The following is a 23,369-nucleotide window of genomic DNA, read 5'->3' on the forward strand; positions in this document are numbered from 1 at the left end:
AAATTGGTGACGCAGGTGGTGAGGTGGAAATTGTTGTGTATTTTTTGGCACGTGCCATTTTTGGCTTTTGTGCATATGTACATTTTTAGTACGGATTCTACATTCTACCTATAAATGAGAAGCCTGGTCACTAACTTTTTATTAAGTCCTGACCTCACAGGCAGGAGGCGGAGTCTCTGCAGATAAATTCAGCACCATATATTTCTAGTGGGTCATAATGATTGAGAGGAATTACTTTTGTATGAATGTATACATTGTTTTTTAGTAGGCCTAAATAAAATAGAGTAATTTCTTACAGTTGGAGTAACACAGTAAATTTCCTGTGGTGAATCTGTTCTTGTTCAGGTTCAAACTTGATGACTGGTACCACTGCTGCTGCTTTCATACCACTGAAACAAACAAAAACCAAGAGAAGACCAAACTATTTGGGAGGAGAAACTTGTATTCTTAGATGACTATGCAGAACGAAAAAGTATTTCACCAAGTCTGAAGCAAAGAACGTGCCAAGAACTGACAGATTAAATTCCAGTAGGGTTTTCCTTGTTTCAAAACATCCTTCTTGGCGCTCTGTCATTATCTTTGGCAATGGAGAAAAATCTTTAGAAATTTCTTTGGTTTAGATTCACTATGTCAACACTGAAAATACGTGAAATGTTTTGCCTTATTTTTTGCTGCTAAGACGATTGCACAATGGACCGAAAATGAGTTCCTAAGAGAGTCAAAGTGCATTTCAGGAAAGAGAAGGGAGCGCCAGTTCAACATAATTGTCACTTAAGCTGAATGTTCTCTCAACACAACAGACAGATGTGTCTTCACAGTTCTCACACCATAACAGCACAGACCACAGTAATATCTGTGACCCGTCTCCTTATTTCCCTCACATCACATTCAACAGAGCCAACATGGTGGACACAGCAGTCACTGCACACATCTGGTTTCTCCTGAATTCGCAGCACTTGGCAGTGACGTAGAACCAAAGATGGAGGAGCTGAGGGTGCTGGCCCATCTGTTTCTGCTGAAATCCCAGTTTCTCCGAGTGAGAGACAGGATCTGCGGTGGTGATGATGCAGAGCCAAGATGGAGGAACAGAGGGGACGAGGCCCACATCTGTTTCTGCTCAGCGAGCTGCTCAGTTCTGAGGAAAAGGGCCTGTAGAGCTGGCTTTACTGGGGAATGGACACTGCGCTCGCCAAGTCAGCCTGCTGCCTTACTGGCACAGGGGCAATAGCCACACACACACATATGCACACACTGAGCAAGGGCATCAAGGGCAAAGCGTAGGCGGCTGTGTGTGTGTGTGTGTGTGTGTGTGTGTGTGTGTGTGTGTGTGGTATTCTGGGTTGGACCATACTTGGATGCGCCGGGCCAAGCAGCAACTTTGTCGGAATGTTTGTACTCTGCTCTTTAACTCTCTGTCTCCCCGTCTTTCCGTCTCTCCGTTCCCTGTGATGTCGGAGCTTTGGTTCATTTTTTTTTCTTCCTCTACAAACCTTCCATCCATCTCCCTCCTCTCTCATCTGTCCTCCGATTCCTACATTCCTCTCCTGTCTCTGTTTGCCCCCCTACCTCCCGACAATCCCCTGAACCCTCATGCTCTGATTGTTTTACAGGAAGCCTAGTCACGGGGTGTTGTGTGCATGTGTGCGTCTGTGTGTCGGAGTGTGTGTGTGGTACATCTAGCTGACTCAGCCTGATCTCCAGCCCGGTACTGAGACCCTGGCAGACCAGAACAGACAACCGACGACATGCTGACATGCTCCTGTCCGTCATGTGTGTTAGTGTTGTTGGAGCACTGCAGTACATGCCACACAAAACCATGATACTCACAAGCTGAGCTGTCGACCTTGCTTTCCTTTTCCTGCTTTGGCACTCATCTGAGACGACTCTCTGCTATGTGTTCTATGTCAGCCTGGTGTGTGTGTGCGCACTGTAAGAAGCTGTGCAGTCTCCCCCACTGCATTGCAGTCAAACACAGCCTCTTATGTATGTGCATGTTTTGCATTTGCAGACGTCCAGACTTGCACATGCACCACACTACTGGTGTGTGTCTGCAGGTTTGAATGCCCTCAAGTATGTGAGCAATGATACTAATTCAATTAAATTGTCGATGACATATTTTTAAAGGGCAAATTCACTTTAATTAAAATGCATGTTCTCACCTACATCCGTCCACTCGTTATTAGATATCATTCTCAAAAACAGTGCGAATGATTCTGCCGCCACCCGAATGCAATTAATTCTACAATGATGTGAATTTTGTATCCTCATTACCCTTGATAACTTACAGACCTTGTGGTGGCTGCGACTAATAATTACCACCTGGAACAGTGTTGAGACTGCTTGTATTGTTTTCACCTTGAAAGTCTGTCTGAATGTGTCGTCATGGCGAAATGTGGTCCAGGTGACAGCTACTGTAGCAGGAACTAATAATAAAGCCTTTGCCAGGTGTTCATGTGTCTGTCTATTCTTCTGTGGCTTTTTGCCTTCATTTGATAGTACAGTCTAAACATGAAAGGGGGAGGGATGGTGGATGACATGCAGGAAAGGGTCACAATTGAACCCGTAGCCGCTGCAGCAAGGACATCGCCTTTATATATGGGACATCTGCTCTACTCACTAAGCCACCTAGCTCCCCTGTGTACAGAGTTTCTCAATGCCATAGCGTCACAACCGTGCAAAATGGAGTCACGGAACTACACAGGTGTTTGGTTGGGATCACAGTGAAGGCTGAGTTTGAAGATGGGTGTGGACCGAGCAAAGGGACCAGAAGTAGGGGAATGAGAAGACTATCCCGATCGCTGTATGGCAGCTGGAGTGATTCCACTGTAAGATGGTCCCTAGGCCAGAATCCAATTTATAATTATATGAAAAAGTATTAAAAACTTATATTAGAGAAGCTAGAAACAGAGAATGTTTTGCATTTTTGCCTACAAATGACTTAAATAATTTTAAAAAATAATGAAATGTGTTGTCAGTTAAATCAGCTAATTCAGTGGTTCCCAATTGGTCCAGCCACAGGGGCCAGATTTCTCCTCAGTCATTAGTTAATACAGTTTAATACATTTAGCACCATACTTACACTAGTTTGCTGTCTCTGTCAAGCAGCTGTCCATTAGTCACTCACTCTACAACAGGAAATCACACTTCAAAATAAAAGCTCTGTGCCGGAAATACGCTGTACTTAAAAATAAAGCGTGATTTTTACAAATTTTACACATTTGTGACCCACTTTTGGACTGCGACCCACCCACTGGGAACCACTGAACTAACTGATTAATCAACTGTCTCAGCTGGTTAAAATATTTTCCCTCTGAAAACTGACTATCAAGAAAATTTGGTAAACATTTTTTCTGGAAAGGGTCATTGCTGCTGAATTTTTAAAACTGTTATTTTTCAGCGTTGTGAACAGAACAAACCAAATTCCAGTCACATTTGTTGTACTGAGGTGGAGGCAGAAATCTAACCTGACCTGATTTTTGAGCCACACAACTTATTTTGGAGTCAGACCAAATTGTAGCTTTGTTGGTACATTTGACACGCAGTGTTCAGGGGGGAGCGAGGACCAATCATCAGCACTCGGACAATTTTGGTTGGTAATGACTGGACTGAACCATTTTTGCAGATATTGACTTTAAGTCTGTTTCTGGGTCTTCTGTGTACGCAGAACTTTCAAAGAAATCATTTCGCCTTTATTTGATAGCACAGTGCGTGAAGTGTGTGCGGGGGAAGGAGAGACGATGACACGCAGCAAAGGGCAATGGGCTGGAATCGGACCCGCAGGTGCTGGGGCAGGGACGTAGCCTTTGCGCATGGGATACCTGCTCTACTTGCTGAGCTATTGGGCGCCCTGACAGACAGTTTTATTGTCTACTTTAGACGTACAGTGTGAGAACTCAGGTTGTGGTTTGACAATCAGACCGCACAGTGTGAGGTAATAAATCATGAGCTTTGGATTTACATCGCAGACGACATTCTCGTACAGTGGGAGTTGAAATCATCAAATCATAACGTGAACACCATCTGTAAGAGACAGAAATCTCAAAATACAACCATCAGCATGGCAGTATACCACAAAAGGCAGGTGATAAGGTATGTATTGTTGGTAATTTCAGTTAATTAACCAGTTAAACACACCTTTCCATTATGTTTTCATCCACCTAAACCAAACCACCCCATTCATGATCATCGACTTTGTGTTAGACAATTCTTTTTCTATGCACATGACAAGTGTGTCACCACAAAACTAAAATAGCATAGCAACAAGGTTCTGTTCCAAAATGTTCAAACTTTCTTTATATGTAGGACGTCGGATCATTTGCTACACCGTTCTCATGGATTTTGGGAAACACACACATTCACACACCTGACCCAGATGCAATATTCCTCTGATCAGACACCACGCTGTGAGGGACTAAAGCAAAGTTTTATGGCGAGGGTAAATTTAAAGAAGAGCCTGACAGTTACTGCGAGCGAGTGGATGAATTTATGTGCCCCGTTATGTCCTTCTGTCATCACCTCTGCAGATGATCCCGTGTGTTACGTGTGTGTATGTGCGTACGTGCGTAAATGAGATACAGTGTTCTTTTTAATAACACAGACATCATCTGACGTGTCAAAACACATGTCGTTAAAGGGGAACAGTGCAACAAATGAGTGTGTGTGTGTGTGTATGTGCCCTCATGTCTCTGCACATGTGCACTTCTGTATGCGTGGGTGTGTGTGTGTGTGTGTGTGTGTGTGTGTGTGTGATAAGGCTGAGCTGTGGTGTCTAAATCTCAGAGCTCAAAGGTTTCCTTCATCTCAAGCAGGACCCTACAGGTATGTGACTCCCCCCTCCCCCCCTCCTGTCTCCCCTCTCGCTCTCACCCACCCCCCCCGTGGCTCAGCGTTCACCAACAAGGCCGGTATTGTAGCGAGGGTAAAACGATAGCGCTCAGGGACGGGTTCAGCTATGTGGTTACCCAGACAACCTCTCATACCCCCTTCCCCACCTCAATCCCTCGACCACCACCCATCCCCAGAACCCCAACCCCCCCCCCACCCCCGGATCCCTTCACCTCAATGAGGCTGCATACATCCATTCATTTTTTGGGTGACTTTCTGTGAGAAAAAAAAAAGGAGCGAGAGAAAGAAAGGAACGAAAGGTGTGTTTTATCTGGGCCGCTTGAATGCAGAGGGGCACTGAGGTTGAAGAGGACAAAGCCAGTTGCATAGAGACACCGAGACAGAGGTCAGCGAGGGCAGAAGTTATTCTTCCACAAAGAGATATGAGCTGGTATTTTGGAAATCAAAAGGCCTTTCAGGGATGTTTTCTGAACAGCAGCGATGTGAAACAGAATACACAGATACTAGAGTTGCTGTTGCATTTAAGGTGCCATTTTAAAACCACAAACAGAAACACACGCTGCAGTTTGATGCTTTGATTTAGCTCCTTTGAATTTAACATCTGTCTCACTGTTCATCAAAACTGTGTGCCAGTCTCTCTTAATGCTTGGTGTGTGTGTCCTACCTTGTGTGTGTGTCTCTGGTTCACTGTTTCGTGGACTGCTGCGGAGTCGTCTCTCTGGCTTCTTCCCTCCTGGACTGCCGAGGCCGCCCCCTGACCCCACTGACCCGAGCGATGGGGCGTGTGATTTGTTGCTGCATCAGAAAATAAAGTTACAAAAACATTTCATGTAAGTTAAAGGGAAACAATACAATGTAATGCAAACCAAAACCTCAATAGAAGCTTCAAATGTAAAAGAAGCCATAGCCAAAGCCATTGCCGAGGGCCACAGTAGCAGTATAGTCACCTGTATCCGTTGTGTGCTGGCCCCAGGCTGCCCTTATAGAGAGTGGAGGGAGGGGAGTTGAGTCGGTTCTGTCGCTCTAGTTGTCTCTCCTTTATCTTTTTGGGCTGTGGCTTACTGTACGTCTCCTCTCTGCCTATGAAGTTAGACATCCCATAAACCGGGATGATTTCTGAAAGAGGAGATGAAAGCCGAGAATTTATGTCAGACTAAAAAAAAATCTGCACAAAGCATATTTTTAATTGGATTAATAATAGGATTTTTAATTCCACATAAATCCCCTGATTTCTTGGCAGCAGAATAAAGTCCAGTCAGCATGTCAGTACCTGGATCACCGTACATGGGGGGAAGGTGGTGCTGGTAGTACTGGTGGGGAGGCAGCTCCCCGGGGCTGACAGGGGGGTAGAAAGAGTGAGAGTTGGGGATGAAGTGGGGGTGAGCCAAGTACGGGGGCAGGTGGTGTGTGGGGGAGAGGGCCGGAGAGTAGGAGGGAGGGTAGCATTCTGGAGACTGGGGGGTCACCACCACCCGGCGGACCCCTGTGGTGTCCTCCAGCACCTGCGAGAGACACAGAAGAGAAAGGGAGGTGAGTGTAAGACAAATAGAAATATGTTTCAGGATGTCACAGCTCACAGTGCACAGCTCATGAGGACTTTTGTAACCACAAATCATACAAGGTGAGTAAACACACACACAGTCTGTGAGTGCTATATATGCTGTTGGGTGGAGGGTTCCCTTGATTGTGCTCTTGTGTTTCAGGAGTGGCTCAGGAATCAGTTTGTTTTTTGTTATGTAGTGTCAGTTGGAAAATGAAATCAAAATCTGCATCCAGAGGATAATGTACAGATCAGTTAGAGGGGGTAGCCTCCTTCAATTGGAGGAGTAAATCTTATGATTTAAGTGGGATTTATACTTAAGCGTCAAATCAACACTGTACCTACAATGTAGCCTGACATGCACCTCCCCAGAAATGAAGCTCTACATCACGGCGCACACCTCCTGTCTATTTTTGTAAGCTGAAACAATTTCCCTCAGTGGAAACAAAGCTTCTATTTACTTTAATTTCACAGATAAGAAATAATAGATCGTGAAGACAATAAAGCCTCCACAAAGTAGCATTTTTAGTCCTGTGTGTGATTTTTGCTGTTGTCCCTGGCTTCATATGAGTAGAGTAAAAGTCCACTAGCCACTAGGCTAATTTATACAATGTAAAATGCCATAGGCTTGTGCTAAAAACATTAGCATGTTGTATTTGTGGGGAAAATGTGTCCAACACCATACGTCCAGCTCTACTGGGTGACAAGCTGACAGCAATGCAGGTGGATGCCCCCCTGGTGTCCTGGATTGTAGACTTCTTGACTGGCAGACCACAGTATGTGCGCTTGCAACGCTGTGTGTCCGACAGAGTGGTCAGCAGTACCGGGGCCCCGCAGGGGACTGTCCTCTCTTCCTTCCTCTTCACCCTCTACACCACGGACTTCAGCTATTGCACTGAGACCTGCCATCTTCAGAAGTTTTCTGATGACTCTGCTATAGTTGGATGTATCACCAAGGGTGAGAAGGCTGAATACAGGGCTGTTGTGGATAACTTTGTCACATGGTGTGAGCAGAACCATCTGCAACTCAACGTGGCAAAGACAAAGGAACTGGCTGTGGATCTGAGGAGGACCAAGACACCGGTGACCCCTGTTTCCATCCAGGGGGTCAGTGTGGACATTGTAGAGGACTATAAGTACCTGGGGGTACACATTGACAATAAACTGGACTGGGTTAAGAACATTAATGCTCTCTACAGGAAGGGCCAGAGCCGTCTCTATTTTCTGAGGCGACTGAGGTCCTTCAAAGTCTGCCAGACTATGCTCAGGATTTTCTATGAGTCTGTGGTGGCCAGTGCTATCCTCTATGCTGCTGTGTGCTGGGGCAGCAGGCTGAGGGTGGCGGACGCCAACAGACTCAACAAACTGATCCGCAAGGCCAGTGACGTCGTGGGAACGGAGTGTGACTCTCTGATGGTGGTGTCAGAGAGGAGGATGCTGTCTAAGCTACGAACTATCTTGGACAATGTCTCACACCCACTCCACCATGTGCTGGTCAGGCACAAGAGTACTTTCAGTGGGAGACTCATACCACCAAGATGTACCACTGAGCGCCACAGGAAATCATTCCTGCCTGTGGCCATCAAACTGTACAACTCCTCCCTCTGAGTGGCCCTGAGACTTCTTCACACACTGCAATAATTTAATTTAACTTGTGCAATAACCCCATTCACCCAGACTGTATATATTCTGTTTGTGTAAATAATCTTGTTCAGTTTACAATATATATATGTATATATATATATTTATATATTTATTTACGTTTATGTTTGTTAATAATTCCTGTTTATTTAACTATATATTTGTAAATACTACTGTTTAAATTTCTTATATTTTCTCGTATCTTTCCTCTCTTGCAAGGAGCACCTGTAACATAAATAATTTCCCTTCGGGGATCAATAAATTATTTATGATTCTGATTCTGATTCTAAAGACAAGTGCTTTGTCTTTGAATGCTGCGAGTTATAATGAAGCCAATTTGTGTACTTGTGTTTGAAACTGTCCCTATTAAGCCATGTTTAATGTGTGTTTAATGTGTGTTTTGGGTGTGTTTTAAATCGACTCAACTTTACAGCAGAAACCCTGCCGCCAACGAGTGTTTTAGAGGTGTAGACCACGTGCGTAGGCTACGACGTAGGCTCGTCATAGAGCTGACGCACAAGTATGAATCCTGCTTTAGGCGCATATCACAACTTGTAATGTACATATCAAACGTAGAATGGTTTAAAGGGGACCTATCATGCTCATTTTTGGGTCCATTCTTGTATTTTGGCATTCTACTAGAACATGTTTACAGGCTTTTATGATCAAAAATCTCTTTTTTTGGAATACCTGTATACACTTTGTCTGACACACTATTTTAGCGCCTGTCTCTTCAAGCCCCCCGTCTGAAAAAGCTCAGTCTGCTCTGACTGGTCAGTATTTCCAGGTGTTCCACATCTGCAATCTGAGCATCTCTGCACTATTATTGCAGACATGAAAGGACTGCAACAGAATATAACGGCACTTCCTTCCATGAAAAATCACCAATAAAAGCCTCTAAACCAAACTTGACATTTTCTAATGGTAATATGAATGGAAATCAGGGAGAAAATGACAACATCGAACATTACAGGTCTGATGTCAGTTTGTCACTAATGTAGAAATAAACATCGGAAACAGAGCATTCAGAGTGGTCTGAAGCCTGAGGTTTCTGCTACCGAAGATAACATTCACATATGTTTACCTCACTGTTTAAATCTTTGGCCATGTTTCATGAATGTCTAACACTGCAAAAATATATACGTGACAGAAAATAATGAAAAGCATAATAGGTCCCCTTTATAGGACTAGTTATATGCTTATTGAGTTAGATGAGAGGATCAGTTCCAGTTTTGTTTCTGTGAATATGAAGCTCCAGCAAGCGGGTAACAATCTCATTTGGCGAGAAAGTTATTAAGCATATTCCAAAATTGTCCTTTAAAATATTGTTTACACCTAATTTTAAAGGTCTTTGAGCAGCTGCTCTAACAAAATGATACTCTCAATCATGTTTTGTAAGAGCAGGTGCCCCGTCTGCTGAGTGCTGTGTATCTAATAAAAGGATGAATCACGTAATTTATTTAACAAGTGAGACTTTGTGTTAACAGGACGCTTTGGCCTTTTAAGTGGTGAAAACAATCGCTGCAATGTTGTCATCAGATGGTCTGCAGATTTCAATGGCAGCCAGTTTCAAAGAACTGCTTCAAATTAACATAGATTTCATACATGCATTCACTTTCACATTCATGGACTGGGACACACACACACACACACACACACACACACACACACACATTCCAACTATTCAGACACTTTCACAGGCCTGCATTCCAAGCAGAGAGCAAACACACACTCCCTGCAGAGAGGGGAAGTCATCTGCTGGTCCCTAACAACAACAACAACAACACACATGCACACACTCTCTCTCTCTCACACACACACACACACACACCAAATAACACTACCCCAAAAGCCCCGCACACACACTGAGCAGCGACAGACTCGGAGCCAGAATACAACAGACAGAAAGAAAGAAGACAGAGTGTTAAAGGGGGTCAGGAGGGGAGGAAGAGGGTTACAGGACTAATCCGAGTGAGAAAAACTGAGAGAGGGGGGAGAAGAAGGGGAGGAAGAGGAGGCCCCCCATCTGCCCCTCATCCCCTCCTCTGCTGCAGAGGAGAAAAACACCATGTTTACAGGAAAACAAGGGCAAAGTCCCTGTGTGAGTACATGTGGATCCGACCTACAAACCCACGCAACATTTACTGGCAAGGACTCACACATATTCCAAATAATACGAACTGGAAGGCACATGCAAATATGTTTGCACATGTGCGCACACACACACACACACCCACCATCACAATGCAGACATTAGCACAAACCACTAAGGACACACACAGGCAAACACACGTGCAAAATCCATCTGTCAGTGCATTACTTTCCACCACCGCAGTGCTCTGTCTTCATCCGTCCCTTCTTCCACCCCTCACCCCACAAAGAGCTCACCCACCCCGTGCCTGTCTCCCCTATCAGGCTTGTTTATGTAACAGTGACAGTGTTTCCCGCTCACACTTGGCCCAGTCCCTACTAACACACACACCCACATGCATGCAAACACAAACACACACCCACGGTGAGCCAATGACCTGACTTCCATTGGCATTGGAACACAATCCCACCACATGCAGACCGCAGATGCGTTGGTAACGCTATACTTGTGAGGACAGACTACTGACTCTTGTTGATTCAATAACCTTTGACCCATCCACACCAGTGACATGGTAAACCCAACCTTTATCCAACTTATAATGTCACACTTGCATGTCAAAATCATCTCTAAACGTCCACACAGATCTCATTTTTCTGTTCTTGTGAGGACATCTGATAGAGAACTCTCTCTGTCTCAAACACACATTAGAGGGTCAGAAAAACAAGTGCCCCCTGACACCCAAAATTCAGCACATTCCTGCTCGGTGTTCCGTTGGTGGAGGAGGCTGCCTTGGTTACTTGTCTTTCTAAACTATAGCAGCCAGGATAGGTGGAATCACTGGTGCATGCAAAGCTCTTCCACATATATGTGGGATTTATACTCGACATAGAGGCTACGCTGTACCCCACGCTGTAGCCTGACGTGCACCTCCCTAGAAATGTAACTACACGTCGCAACCACACAGACAATAAATTGTGAAGACAATAAAGCCTCCACAAAATAACATTTAAGTCTTGTGTGTGTCTTATCCTGGCTTCATATTGTCACTAGGCTAATTTGTACAATGTAAAATGTAACTGGCTTCTGCTAATAATGTTAGCATGTTATATTTGTTTGGAAAACGTGTTTAGTACTAGACAGTTCTTTTGTTGGTGAACCTTGTGAGTTCTAATGGAGACAAATTTTGAAAAGTTACCTTTGTTAAATGTTGCTGTTGTCCCTGGCGTCGTATGAGTAGACAAAAAGTACGCTAGCTGCTAGGCGAATTTATACAATGTAAAATGCCACAAGCTTGTGCTAATAACGTTAGCATGTTGTATTTGTTTGGAAAACGTGTTTAGTACTAGACAGTTCTTTTGTCGGTGAACCTTGTGAGTTGTAATGGAGACAAATTTTGTAAAGTTACCTTTGTTAAATGTTGCTGTTGTCCCTGGCTTCATATGAGTAGACAAAAAGTCCGGTAGCTGCTAGGTTAATTTATTCAATGTAAAATGCCATAGGCTCGTGCTAATAATGTTAGCATGTTGTATTTGTGGGGAAAATATGTCCAGCAAAAGACAAATGCTTTGTCTGTGAAATGCTGAATATAGGTGATAGACCATTTTCCCATGACCACTAGACTACAGCCATGTAAACAGCTCCGCAATAGTGTAGCTTTATCTTATTTTTTTTTCTGGTGTATCATGACATTAATCCACTGGTAAACAAAAAAAAATCTTTTTCATATTTCTCACTTATTTAGTCTCTCTCTCAAATTTGGTGCAGACTAAATTTCGATCAATGTCGAAGCACTGCTTGGACGGAATTAATGGCGGCAAGTCATTGCATCGCCACCCTGGTTAGTATTTCCATCACTGCTGATCGAAGCTAATCAGAGCTGAAGCTGATAAATACTTGTGACTACTGCAGAAGCATTTATCCTGGGTATGAATGCCGATGGTAACCTTTCTCAATAAATACAAAAGACAGATGTTAGTGGGTGTTAATGGGTTTTTTGTCCAATGGGAAAAGTGGCTTGATTTTCTATATCTGTTTTACTCTGTATTTGCTTTAGATCTCTCATGTTGCATAACCATAATTGCAATGTTAACATTTTGTGGCTTTAAATACATAATTGTAATTTCATTTTCCTTCCTGCATTTCAGGAATTTTCCAGCATCAGTATGTTGAAGCAAATGAGAAAGCAGGCTGCTCCACTGGCACCAGTGACCTGACACCTAATGAAATAAATCCTTAATATATTTCCCTTGGAAAGTTTTTAAATCATGGCAGGTTTGTTTACTTATCACTTACTTGTTGCTAATAAAAATAAGATTTTAAGAGTCAATGTAAGATCACATGATGGCATTAGAAGCCTTTTTTTTGGAGGAACAAAACCTCTAGCTAATTAAATGCAGTCGCACTCTGTGTTGGTCTCCCTCTGTGTCAGCCTGGAACTCTCCAGCAAAACACAAACACATGATGAAAATAAAAAAAGAGAACCATGTCTGAGAGGCTCAGATGGAGGAAAAACACAAACACAAGCCAACCTGTGAGATGTATCCTGGGGGGACGTGGATTGGGGGGATTGACCCATTTGGGGACATCATGGGAACCTCAGCAGGACCTGCAGGAAGACAGAAGAATTATTTATTCAAGCAGGCAGCTAAAGTAAGTTCTCATTTACATTCGTCAATCGACAGTACACATGCAGGGACACAAACACAGCCACACACAGTGAGGGGCAGGGCAGTTTGAAGGGAAGCACAGATGTGTCTCGCTTTGTTGTTACATGCCCCTTATTCCACTGAATCAATTTGTACCAAATGTAGATGTTATCCAGTCTTTCCCTCCTATTCCTGTAAGACAGACTTAAAGGGACGGTTTACCCCCCAGATCAAAAATACATCTTTCTTTTATCTGTAGTGCTATTTATCATTCTCGAATGTTTTGGTGTAAGCTGTTGAGTGTTTGAGATGTCGGCCCTAGAGATGTCTGTCTTTTGTCAAATATAATAATAGAGCTAGATGGTACTCGGCTTGTGGTGCTCAAAGCCCCCCGAAACAGAAACAGATTTGAAAAACTCAACAGCAGTGTCTCTGTCCAGTAATCATGACCCAGTTACTCAAGACAATCCACAGGCCTTGCTGTGAGCAGTTTCATGTGGGGACTATTTTCTTTTTACCAAACTACATCCGCCAACTGTATCACAGCAGAGAAGAAAGCATGCTAGCTCACCTAGCACCACTGAGCTAGATAATGTTACAGCAAAGCCAAGGAGGACGCCATTAACATTAATTAAAACATGGGAAGAAACGATGAGCAATGAAAGAATTAATAAGGACCCCCAAAATTAAAAAAAAAAAAAAACAGTGAGAAAAAAGACAGAAAAGAAAGAAAGGAAAAAAGAAAGTAAAGACCAAGGAAATGACCTGGAAATCTTTTTTTTTTTTTTTTTTTTTTTTTGCGATTTGTGGAACATTCCTTAAGCCCAGTTCAGATAAGTTGAAACAGGCAACCACTTGTGATGCGCCATTCTGCAACATTTTAAAAACCTGTTGGTTCACACCAATGCAACTAGATGAGATGGTGTATCATCTCTATGCAACAACTCTCTGTACTTCTGTTTTGATTTGCAGCTTTTCAGGCTTATTTTGTGGCTGAATTTAATTTGTAGCTTCTTAAGATATGAATTAGGATAGTGATAGTGAGATACTGGCTACAGCTGCATTTGTAGTAGTAATGACACGGCAAAAAAACGAAAAACAAAACAAGCATCACATGGACTGTATTCATGATAAATACGTCACAAACGCCAATTAATCAGTCAGTGAGAGCGTGTGTGTGGTGGTGGGTGGTGGTAGGGCATGAGCACCTACAGCAAGCAGTAGCAGCAACCCATTGTCCGACACCGGAACACCGTGAGGACGGAAACAGAGGACTCGGTGGGGGCGGAGCACCCACCGCAGCAAGCTAACAAGCCATCTGCGGTCACTGTGACTTGACCAGTGGACTTCACTAGGTGACACTGCAACTTCACACCACTGTAACTTTTCTCAACGTTCTAAAATGGTTTCTTCTCGTCATGACTCATTGGTCTGAACTGGGCTTTACAAAGTTGCTCAATGTCTTTTTTCCCCATGTATTTTAAAGAAAGTGCACCAACTAGCTCAGGGTTCAAAGGTTTAAATACTTGCAAACGGCATCTGAAAGCAGCACAAGAGAAGTGGTGTCGCTCCATGTTTCAAAGGGTTAACGTATAGGCTACATCGTGTGCTATCATGAGTACGAGCCTCTCATCCATGAGTAGAAGGCGGACATCTCTACGGCCGATATCTCCAACACTCGGCAACTCACACCTAAACAACCTAGACTGATAAACAGCAGTACAGGTTTTTGATTTTGGAGCTGAACTGTCCCTTTAAAGCTCTTGGCGATGACGATGTCTGTATCATCGTGATGGATGGATGTACAACACACAAGGGCACACGGCTGCTCGCTGAAAGAGAAAACCTCCGCTCTAAAGGAGCAGCAACAGAGTCTAATAGAATTAGCAGATTGAAAATGATGTTGACTTTTCCACAATCCGTATCTCCACCCCCCCCCCCTCAGACTCCCTCCAACTCTCTCTTCCTCTGTCTCTGTGTGATGGAGGTCTGCGGCTGGTAAAGTCATTGGGACCCCGTTGGGACAGCTGGAGGCAGACCTGGCCTCAGAATAAATCACACTGCACATACACACACACACACACACACACACACACAGAGGCCATTACCTCCCAACCCAAGTACAATACTGACAGTTTCTGTCAAATGTCAGTTGAATATTTAAATCCTAATTTCCTTTAAAGGGTCATTTCACCCAAATTACAACCTCCCATATTTTCTCACTTACTCAAGCTGTTTTTCCTTTTGTAATTTGGGTGAACTGACCCTTTAACTCCTGTTTGCCTTGCTTTCCTCTTATTTCCTCTCTTCCTTTCACCCGGTCTCCTCCATCAACTCATGTCTCACTTTCCTCTTCCCTCTATCCTTCTCTGTAACTTCACTCCCCTACTCTTACTCACTTCATCCTGCTTGTCTTTCCATCTTCCTTCTTCCTCCATCCCTCCATCCCCATCCCAGGAATTCTTCCTGCATGACCCTGCCTCCTTCACCTATTACTCACATCCTTCACTCCCTCCTTTCATTTGAAATGTTACTCACTTCATCCTTTCCTCACTTTCCTGCTTCATCCTTACTTATTTCCCTAAGTCATTCTCTCCCCTCCTCCTCTCCTAAATCATCCCCTCTCTCCTTCCATCCCTCCATCCCCATCTCCATCTCTCACCCACCTCCCTGACCTCTCACCAGCCAAACAAACACGTAACAGTACAGTAAACACACACACACCTACACACGCACAAACACAACCTGAGCAAAGTCTGTCCTGCGCGCGCGTGTGTGTGAGTAGTGAGTAGGTCACAGGTATGAGGAGACAGACTTCTTTCAGTCCCGTCTGCTCCCCTTCCATCGAGACCAGGGGTGGATATGAAAGTCCTCATTGAGTAAGAAGGTCATAGCATGGGGAGAACACACAAACACAGAGCTCCTCTAAACCGCTTTCCATCACTGCTCCTCGGAGCAGCGCACTTTCCCTCCTGCTCACACACACTGTCCCAAATACACACTCTGTCTATGTGTCTCAGTCGCCCTCTCTCAGACACACACACACACACACACACACACTCTTGACAAACAGACGTGTGTTTGGACAGTCTCTGCTGCCTCTGTGCTCTTCACTCAGCAAACAGCAGCATTCCTCTGCTCGCACACACACACACACACACACACACACACACACACATGCATGCAGTGAACATTCCCATCCCTGGCCCCCAGGACTGGACCCAACAGGCCCAACTACCCCCCAACCCCTACCCAAAATACAAGACACTCTTTGTCCTGCTACCCTTCACACACACACACACACACACACACACACACACACACACACACACTGCAGTAAGTCATATAATATTGGACTGTTTGCCATTTAGAGAAGCTCAGGATAATCAAGCAGATGAACGTGTGCACTCAAGTGGTTGATATAATGCTTGTGTGTGTGCGTGCGTGCGTGTGTGTGTGTGTGTGCATGAAAGAGTGAGTGTGCTCCATGATCCACACTGTGCTAACGTCACTCCCTGGTCTTGCCTCCAGCTTTGCCCTATAAGCACCACAAACAGAGTCACGACTTCCTCTGCCTAATCCCACTGGAATCCCAGACAACACAGCTAACACACTCCGCTCCCCTCTGCTCCCCACCCCGCCCCCCAATTTCTCATTCATCTTCCATCTGTTGCGTCTTCCGCTTCCGACTACCGGAGGGGTCAGGTCAGGGATCAGTTATGAGGTCACATCCTGCATGTGGGATGACATGGCCGTATCACCTGAGCGATTGAAGGGCATAAGCATGTGTAATCTGCTCCTCTGAGAGGCATCAAACGGGCATCCGGCTCCGGTTGATGAACTTGGTGTAGTTTCCAAAAACAAATAAAGATCAGTTTTTCCTCATGGCTATAACAGGAACACATATCCCATAGACCCTGATGTTTCCTGTCACCTGTTGCTCATCCTCTTCTATATACTGCCAACAAGCATTCCACCCAAAATAAAGAAAAAGGGAAAAGCTCAGGCCTGGTTTTAATTTAATATTTTCATTAATGGGCTTTGGGTGATAACACCATCATAGGATTATCTTTTCTTTTTAACATAATTCTGCTAAATTAATGACTCCTAGCAAATTGAGATGAGAAGCTAAATTATTTTTTTCCGGGTAAAAACAAACATCAAACAGATTATACTGCATATCTGATTTTACTATGAAAATATCACAAAAAATATCCTTAATAGTACTGTGATAATGTCCTTTCCTAAGAGCTAACAGTAAACATATTAGTCGGGATTCCAGAATTTTGCCCTAAATGTACAGCTAAGGCAAGCCAATCACAAACCTCATTTCCTGCTTGCCTTGGATCGACAGCGAAGCCAGCCAATCACAAACATCCCCTTGAGCGAGGCAGACATGTTGCTACTCGCAACTTGCTAGTACATGCTACACAGCAGAAAATTTAAGATGGAAGCAGAAGACAAGGTCGGTGCAGATTTGGTGGCGAAAAATAAGTCAACCTCCATTATCTGAAGGTACTTCGGTTTTAGACAGGAGGATGTACAACAGAGCGAGGTGTTGTGTCGGTCGTGCTTCGCGAAAGTCGCGACGAAGCACATGCATCATCACCTAAAACACCACCACCGAGTACTGTATGAGGAGTGCCTTGCAATGAAAGACACGGCGGGGACATCTGGGGCCTCCTGTGTCAAGCCCAAGCAAGGTCGGATTGCCGATGCATTCAGTAGCATAATGCCACGAATCGACGTCCAGCAGGTACAAAGACATTACAAGCGCTATAACATACCATATTGCTAAAGACATGATTCCTGTGTATTCAGTCACTAAAGAGGGCTCCTTTGGTATTAATATGCCGTTTTTTTTTTTTTAAATAATGCTGAACCCATAGTCATATCATATCATATCGATATCGAGATATCTGGCATAAATATCGAGATATGACATTTTGTCCATATCGTTCAGCCCTAATAAATGGGGTGGTTTGACTTAGGTGGATGAAAACATGATGGAAAGGTGTGTTTAACTGGTTGATATACTTAAATAACCAGCAAAATATACTTTATCACCTACCTTTTGTGGTATATTGCAATGCAGATAGCTGTATTTTGAGATTTCTGTCTCTTAAAGTGGTCACTGACTGTATGATGTGAGCCTGTTGTACAAGTAAACTGTCTGCGATGTAAAGCCAAAGCTCAGGATTTATGTCCTTTCACTGTCTTATCGTCAAGACACAACCTTTGTGCTCACACTGTCAGCCCGTGCAGACTGTTATGACTATTGACAATCGTCAGTAAGGATTTGTTTGAAAGTTCCAGGGACTGCTGGTACAAAACACCTTAAGTTTGACACTTAAGGCTTGCTTGTGATGCCTGTTATTGTCTCACAAAGTTAGCTTGTAGTTAGATAGTGGAAAAAATGGCAGAAGAAAGGAAGACAAGAAAACCATAACATATACTTCTGGGGGAATACAATCATAGAAAGCACATACTGCAAAGTAATTTGGTCCCAAATACCACAAAACAATTGTAGGAAAAAAATGCAACGAAAATTAATTAAGCCAAATCTAAAGTGTAAAATCAAAAGTGTATCAACTAGGTTCTCCTGATCGCAAAACACTCTCCTCTAGGTGTGTTCATTTTTTTCATTCATCACCATAAACTCCATCATACTGCAGTTAAGATAGACTCAGAGGTACCTAAAGTTTTTTTTTTTTACCTTGCTTTGATTGCTAAGGTCTTTTATGCAACTGTCTCATGATCCCTTAAGTATAAGACCAAGACAAGGAGTCTTAAGTGAACATTTCTAGGGAAACCTTAGGGAGAAGACTTCAGGGTGTTTTGTGCAACTGATTTTATTTTGAGGAAACCTTAACTTGGACTTTTAGGACAATCTTAACTTAAGGTGTTTTGTGCAACCAGCCAATTTTAACCACAGGTTTCATTCTCACTTTGGTTATCTGGTTAAAAACAGAAAAGCGAAATTGTACAACACCACATCTACTATGTGACTAAACATTCCTACTGTACTGATCACTGAAATCAATGTCTGTGGTCGGATGTGCATGCGTGTAGGGGTCAGTGACCTGTGAAAACATTTCTTTGAACCGCTGGCGACGGCAACCGAGTCAACCACAGGAATGATGACAAATACTGTAACAAAGATAGGCAAAAAAACCAACAACACTGACACATGCACTGACGCAAGCTTATTGTCGGAGAGTAGGAGAAGGAGACACACACATGCACACACACAAATTTTAAAGTCTCACCTCAGACAGTTTGAAGCCAAAGATTTACACAAGGAACATACACACATGTCCACTGTAAACATCCTGTTTCATACTTAAACATCGACACACACCTACATATACACACCTGCACACACATACACACACACACCGTCTCTCAGTCAAGCAGACACTCTCATATACTCAACTCTTCTACACTGACTCGCTCATCCCCAAATAAAGAAACACAAACTTGTGATTTTGCCCAGCTGCCCGCACATATACATCCACATACATCCACAGACAGAGGAGATGATGCAACATTTCATCAGATGTTTCCCATGATACAGCTGTCAAAAACAGCTGCGACTGGGCCCCCAAAGCACAACACACACACACAAACACACTCAAACACAGAAAGAATCCTGGGCTCACACACGCCCTATTACTTACATCCCCAATAATGCACTAACGTATGCGCACTGCATAAACACACACTCATCTATCGGGCGACAGTGCTGACAGCGAGTGATCACTGAAGATCGACTGTGTGTGTGTGTGTGTGTGTCAGTTGGTGTCCTCTCAGTCAGACTGAAGCAGTATTGAGCTTTCTAGAAAGAAGCAAATCACTTTCTCTGCCTCCCTTCATCTCAGCCCTGAACATGTGGTCACCACATTGAAAGGAAACGCAGACCCTCTTGGGAAGGCGTGTGTGTGTGTGTGTGTGTGTGTGTGTGTGTGTGTGTGTGTGTGTGTGTGTGTGTGTGGTGTTGGTATCAGACCAAAGGAGCCTGTTTGTGAGCTGACCTACATACAAAACAACTGGACTCAGATGGATTTCCCAAAAACACACAGACCACAAAAAAAGCAGCATTACTAAATAGAAAGACTCAAAAAAAAAAAAAAAAAAAAAAAAATTCACTTTATCTTTTAAGTACAACACACACACAGCCTTTGTACATCCTATTAGAGCCCCATGGAGGCAGCTGTCCCATCAAGATGGGTATTTGTATTACTGTATATGTGTGTTTTATGTGTGTGCATCTGTGCATGTGTGTGTGTGTGTGTGTGTGTGTGTGTCTGGGTCAGTTGTGACGTGGCATTGCCTGGAAGTTATGTAAGCATCAGCAGGGTAATGTTATCTGTCCTCGGAGCTCCAAGAGCAAGACACTCCCACGACAGCTTCCTCTACTGGCTGGCCAATGCACACACACACACAGTGACTCACACACACACACACACACACACACACACACACACACACACACACACTAGAGCATGGCCAACTGTCATATTTGAAATATAAAGATAATAAAAATCCTCGTAGATCTTTAAGTCAACCGATACCGCTACCAGAAGCTCTGGGAGAGGAAAGGAGATGGGGAAAGATCAAGAGAGAAACAGAATGTGGGGCATGATGGGAAGTGTAGTGAAAAAGAAAAACAGTGGAAGACAGAGAGGATAAAAAAAGGGACAGAAAGAGGGGAAGAGAGGGAGCCTGCTGTTGCAGGAAATGTGGGAGACAACTTTAAAATAGCACAGTCTACTGTATATACACATCCCGGATTGGCAGTACATGTACAAACACACACACACACACACACACACACACACACACACACACACACACACACAAATACACACACTAGAGAGCCCTTCAGTCCATCTCCAGTGAGTCAAGTCCGGTGGACATCTTTGACCGGGGGCAGGGTGAGGCTCAGTGATGGGGGAGGAAGTCAGGACTTCCTGCGCTGCCCTGCCCTTAGTAACGACACCAACGCTCTGCAGAGTGACACAGAAACTAGCACATGCCTTCACAAACACACATGCTGAAATGCACTCACAGCTGGTGTGCTGGATATGCATATAAGTAACATCTATCCACATGAGCTCAAAGAAACACACACCCTTAGTTCTGATCCCGACTGCGCGACAGTCTGTAATTTGAGCGGGCTGCTGATTTGCTGTGGAATGTAAATCATAAGCTGGAAAGTTGCTACGTTTGAACACTGGGGCTTACTGTATGTACACAGTGTATGTGGGTGTGTGTGCGCGCAGGTACGCGTAAGCACATTCCTCAGGACGAGAGAGAGACCCTCGACTCTTAGCCTCCGAGCTCAACGTTGCATAACAGCGTCACAGGCGAACAAGGAGAGAGCACTCTCAGTCGTGCCAGCTGATGAAACTATCAATGCCATGACGACCTCATCAACATCTGACATCAGCATATTAAGAGAGGAGAAGAAACAATCGCTGCGAGGCTTGTTAAAACCCGGGTTGCGTTTTACAAGGCCACTGGCTCGGGGCTCATATTTCAAATTAAGCATGCTCTCCTCCATGCAGATTATGACAAAAAAACAGAAGTATTCGGTCTTTTGCAACAACAGCGGAGAAAACTTTCCACTCCTCTTTGTGCAAAACGGCCCGTCCGAGCCAAATGCTGTATGGGGTCCGATGGTAGAGAGGTCTGCTGCCAAACTCAACTGCCAGACTTGTGCACGAAAGTCTTCAGTTCCATCTCTGGTTGTTTGCCCGGAGGTAGTAAAAGCAGTTGCGATCCTCGTCCCTGGTTGGCGAGGGGATTAAATTCCACTGTAACCTTCCTCTGGTTCTCCAGCTTCTCTTTGCTCTCTCTAGATAATGGAAGTCACCTGTCCATCTTAAATTCTTTCACTTTTAAAGACGTATTTCAGATTCAGAGAAAAAAAAATTGACAGCTGAGTGAGACATATCTATTTTGAAAGAAACGTGCGAAAAATATGCTTGTGATTTGTTGTTCTACTGTCCTGACAAACAATAAAAGTGACAGCTAAAGAGTTATGTTTTCAGTAACTTTATTATATTTCGGCGCAGTTAATCACTCCAACACATAAACGCCTAATTTTGGAATAAACACTTCATAAATCTCAATAGGTTTTCAAATATTAGAAGTGCTTGTGTAGTGCTTGATTTATACTCTCAGTCACAAATGTTTCCTCTAATATGAAGCTGCCAGTCGCTCCAGGTCTCCAGTTATTCTACGTACGCTACCTACGCTTTTATTTACACAGGTTAGCCCCACTGAGCTCAAGTATGTTTGGGGTTTTTTTGGTTTTCTTTTTTTTTCTTTTTTTTTTTTTTACAAGGGAGAACTGGCCAAGACGGCAGCAGCGCTCTAAGTGTTTAACACTCAATAGCCCCAGAGCTTTGGAAAACATGTGCAAGTTATTATATATCTAACACTCCTCTTTTTGTTTTTTTTTTTGAATTTTTGAAAATGATTTAATTCCAGATGGAGAGCTTTGTGTCCAAATGTGATACACCCATTCAATGAAAAAAAATTAACACATTAGAATCATCATTAGTGAGGCGCACAACAGCCAGGTTATAGAGTTATTGAAATATTTTTCAGTCGAGATACTGATTGGTTGCTTCTTGGCCCTCAACTTATGTCAAAGCAGTGGCGCCTCCAAGGGGGAGCCTGGGCCCAAGGCAAAATAATTGGAGGTCAAAGTCACTGTCATTAAGAGGCTGTATCACGCTCAATTTTTTTAAGCTAGTGTGAAGTTAGTTGTATCTTGTTTAACTAGACAACCTAAGGCATCCATTGGGAGCAACCATGTTGACATAGCTTACTGGAAAGGGGGCTAAATAACGCTCCATAGTTAGGATAAATTTTGGCGATTTTCAAAAGGGTCCCTTGATATCTCACTTCAAGATATCTGAATGAAAATGGATTCTATGGGTACTCAAAGCCTTGTTTCCACCAAACACTTTCAGTATGGTACCTTTGGAACCAAAAGTAACCCTTCAGACATGGTACCTAGACCCTAGCATTTCCACCGCAAACAGCACCCTTAAATGCAGGTGGAGTTGTTGTCACTCACTGCTCTGTCCAGCACTCGCTGTATTTCCTTATCACTGGTGACACAAATGGAAGTCTAGACCTTGTTTATCGTCCACAGAACGAGGCTGCATGCCGTCATTTTCAGAACAAAATAAAACAGGCTGCAGTGAGAGTCTCTCTCAAGGGAATATTTAAAAAGCGGGTCTGTGGACTCAGTCCTTCTCAGGCAAGCTCAGGGGTTTAGTGTTGCTGGAGCCCACAGGAACAACACTCCACGACACTTTTTTTTTCTCTCCAAGTGAGGATTAAGATACATGCAGTTCACATAACTCAGTCGAAATTAATATATATAAACCCTTGAAGAGCTACTCATTGTGTATGTCTCAAAGTGTATGTCATCCAAGAGAGACAATAAAAACTAGAGTCATGGTCAAAGCTATCACAGTGAAATATAAGGTCTGCTGATAGTTGTCAATTTATGCATGAAGTAACATTACAAGTTAACGCTCCACCTTAAAAGTCACCAACTGTCGGCCCAGTAAATTAAGTTACT

At 43.7% G+C, this 23,369-nt stretch overlaps 1 protein-coding gene across 1 annotated transcript in view; it reads right to left on the reverse strand.

Annotated features, from left to right (window-relative positions):
* fndc3ba (fibronectin type III domain containing 3Ba) overlaps positions 1 to 23,369 on the reverse strand; it is a 152,848-nt gene that overhangs the window by 73,877 nt on the left and 55,602 nt on the right. The window contains exons 4-7 of the mRNA XM_049597183.1: positions 12,647 to 12,723; positions 6,116 to 6,347; positions 5,793 to 5,961; positions 5,510 to 5,640 (exon numbers count right to left, since the gene is read on the reverse strand). Coding sequence (XP_049453140.1) covers positions 5,510 to 5,640; positions 5,793 to 5,961; positions 6,116 to 6,347; positions 12,647 to 12,723 — 609 coding nt within the window. The remainder of the gene's footprint in view (positions 1 to 5,509; positions 5,641 to 5,792; positions 5,962 to 6,115; positions 6,348 to 12,646; positions 12,724 to 23,369) is intronic.

Source organism: Epinephelus fuscoguttatus, linkage group LG14, assembly GCF_011397635.1.
Source record: "Epinephelus fuscoguttatus linkage group LG14, E.fuscoguttatus.final_Chr_v1".
NCBI classification, from domain to species: Eukaryota; Metazoa; Chordata; class Actinopteri; order Perciformes; family Serranidae; genus Epinephelus; species Epinephelus fuscoguttatus.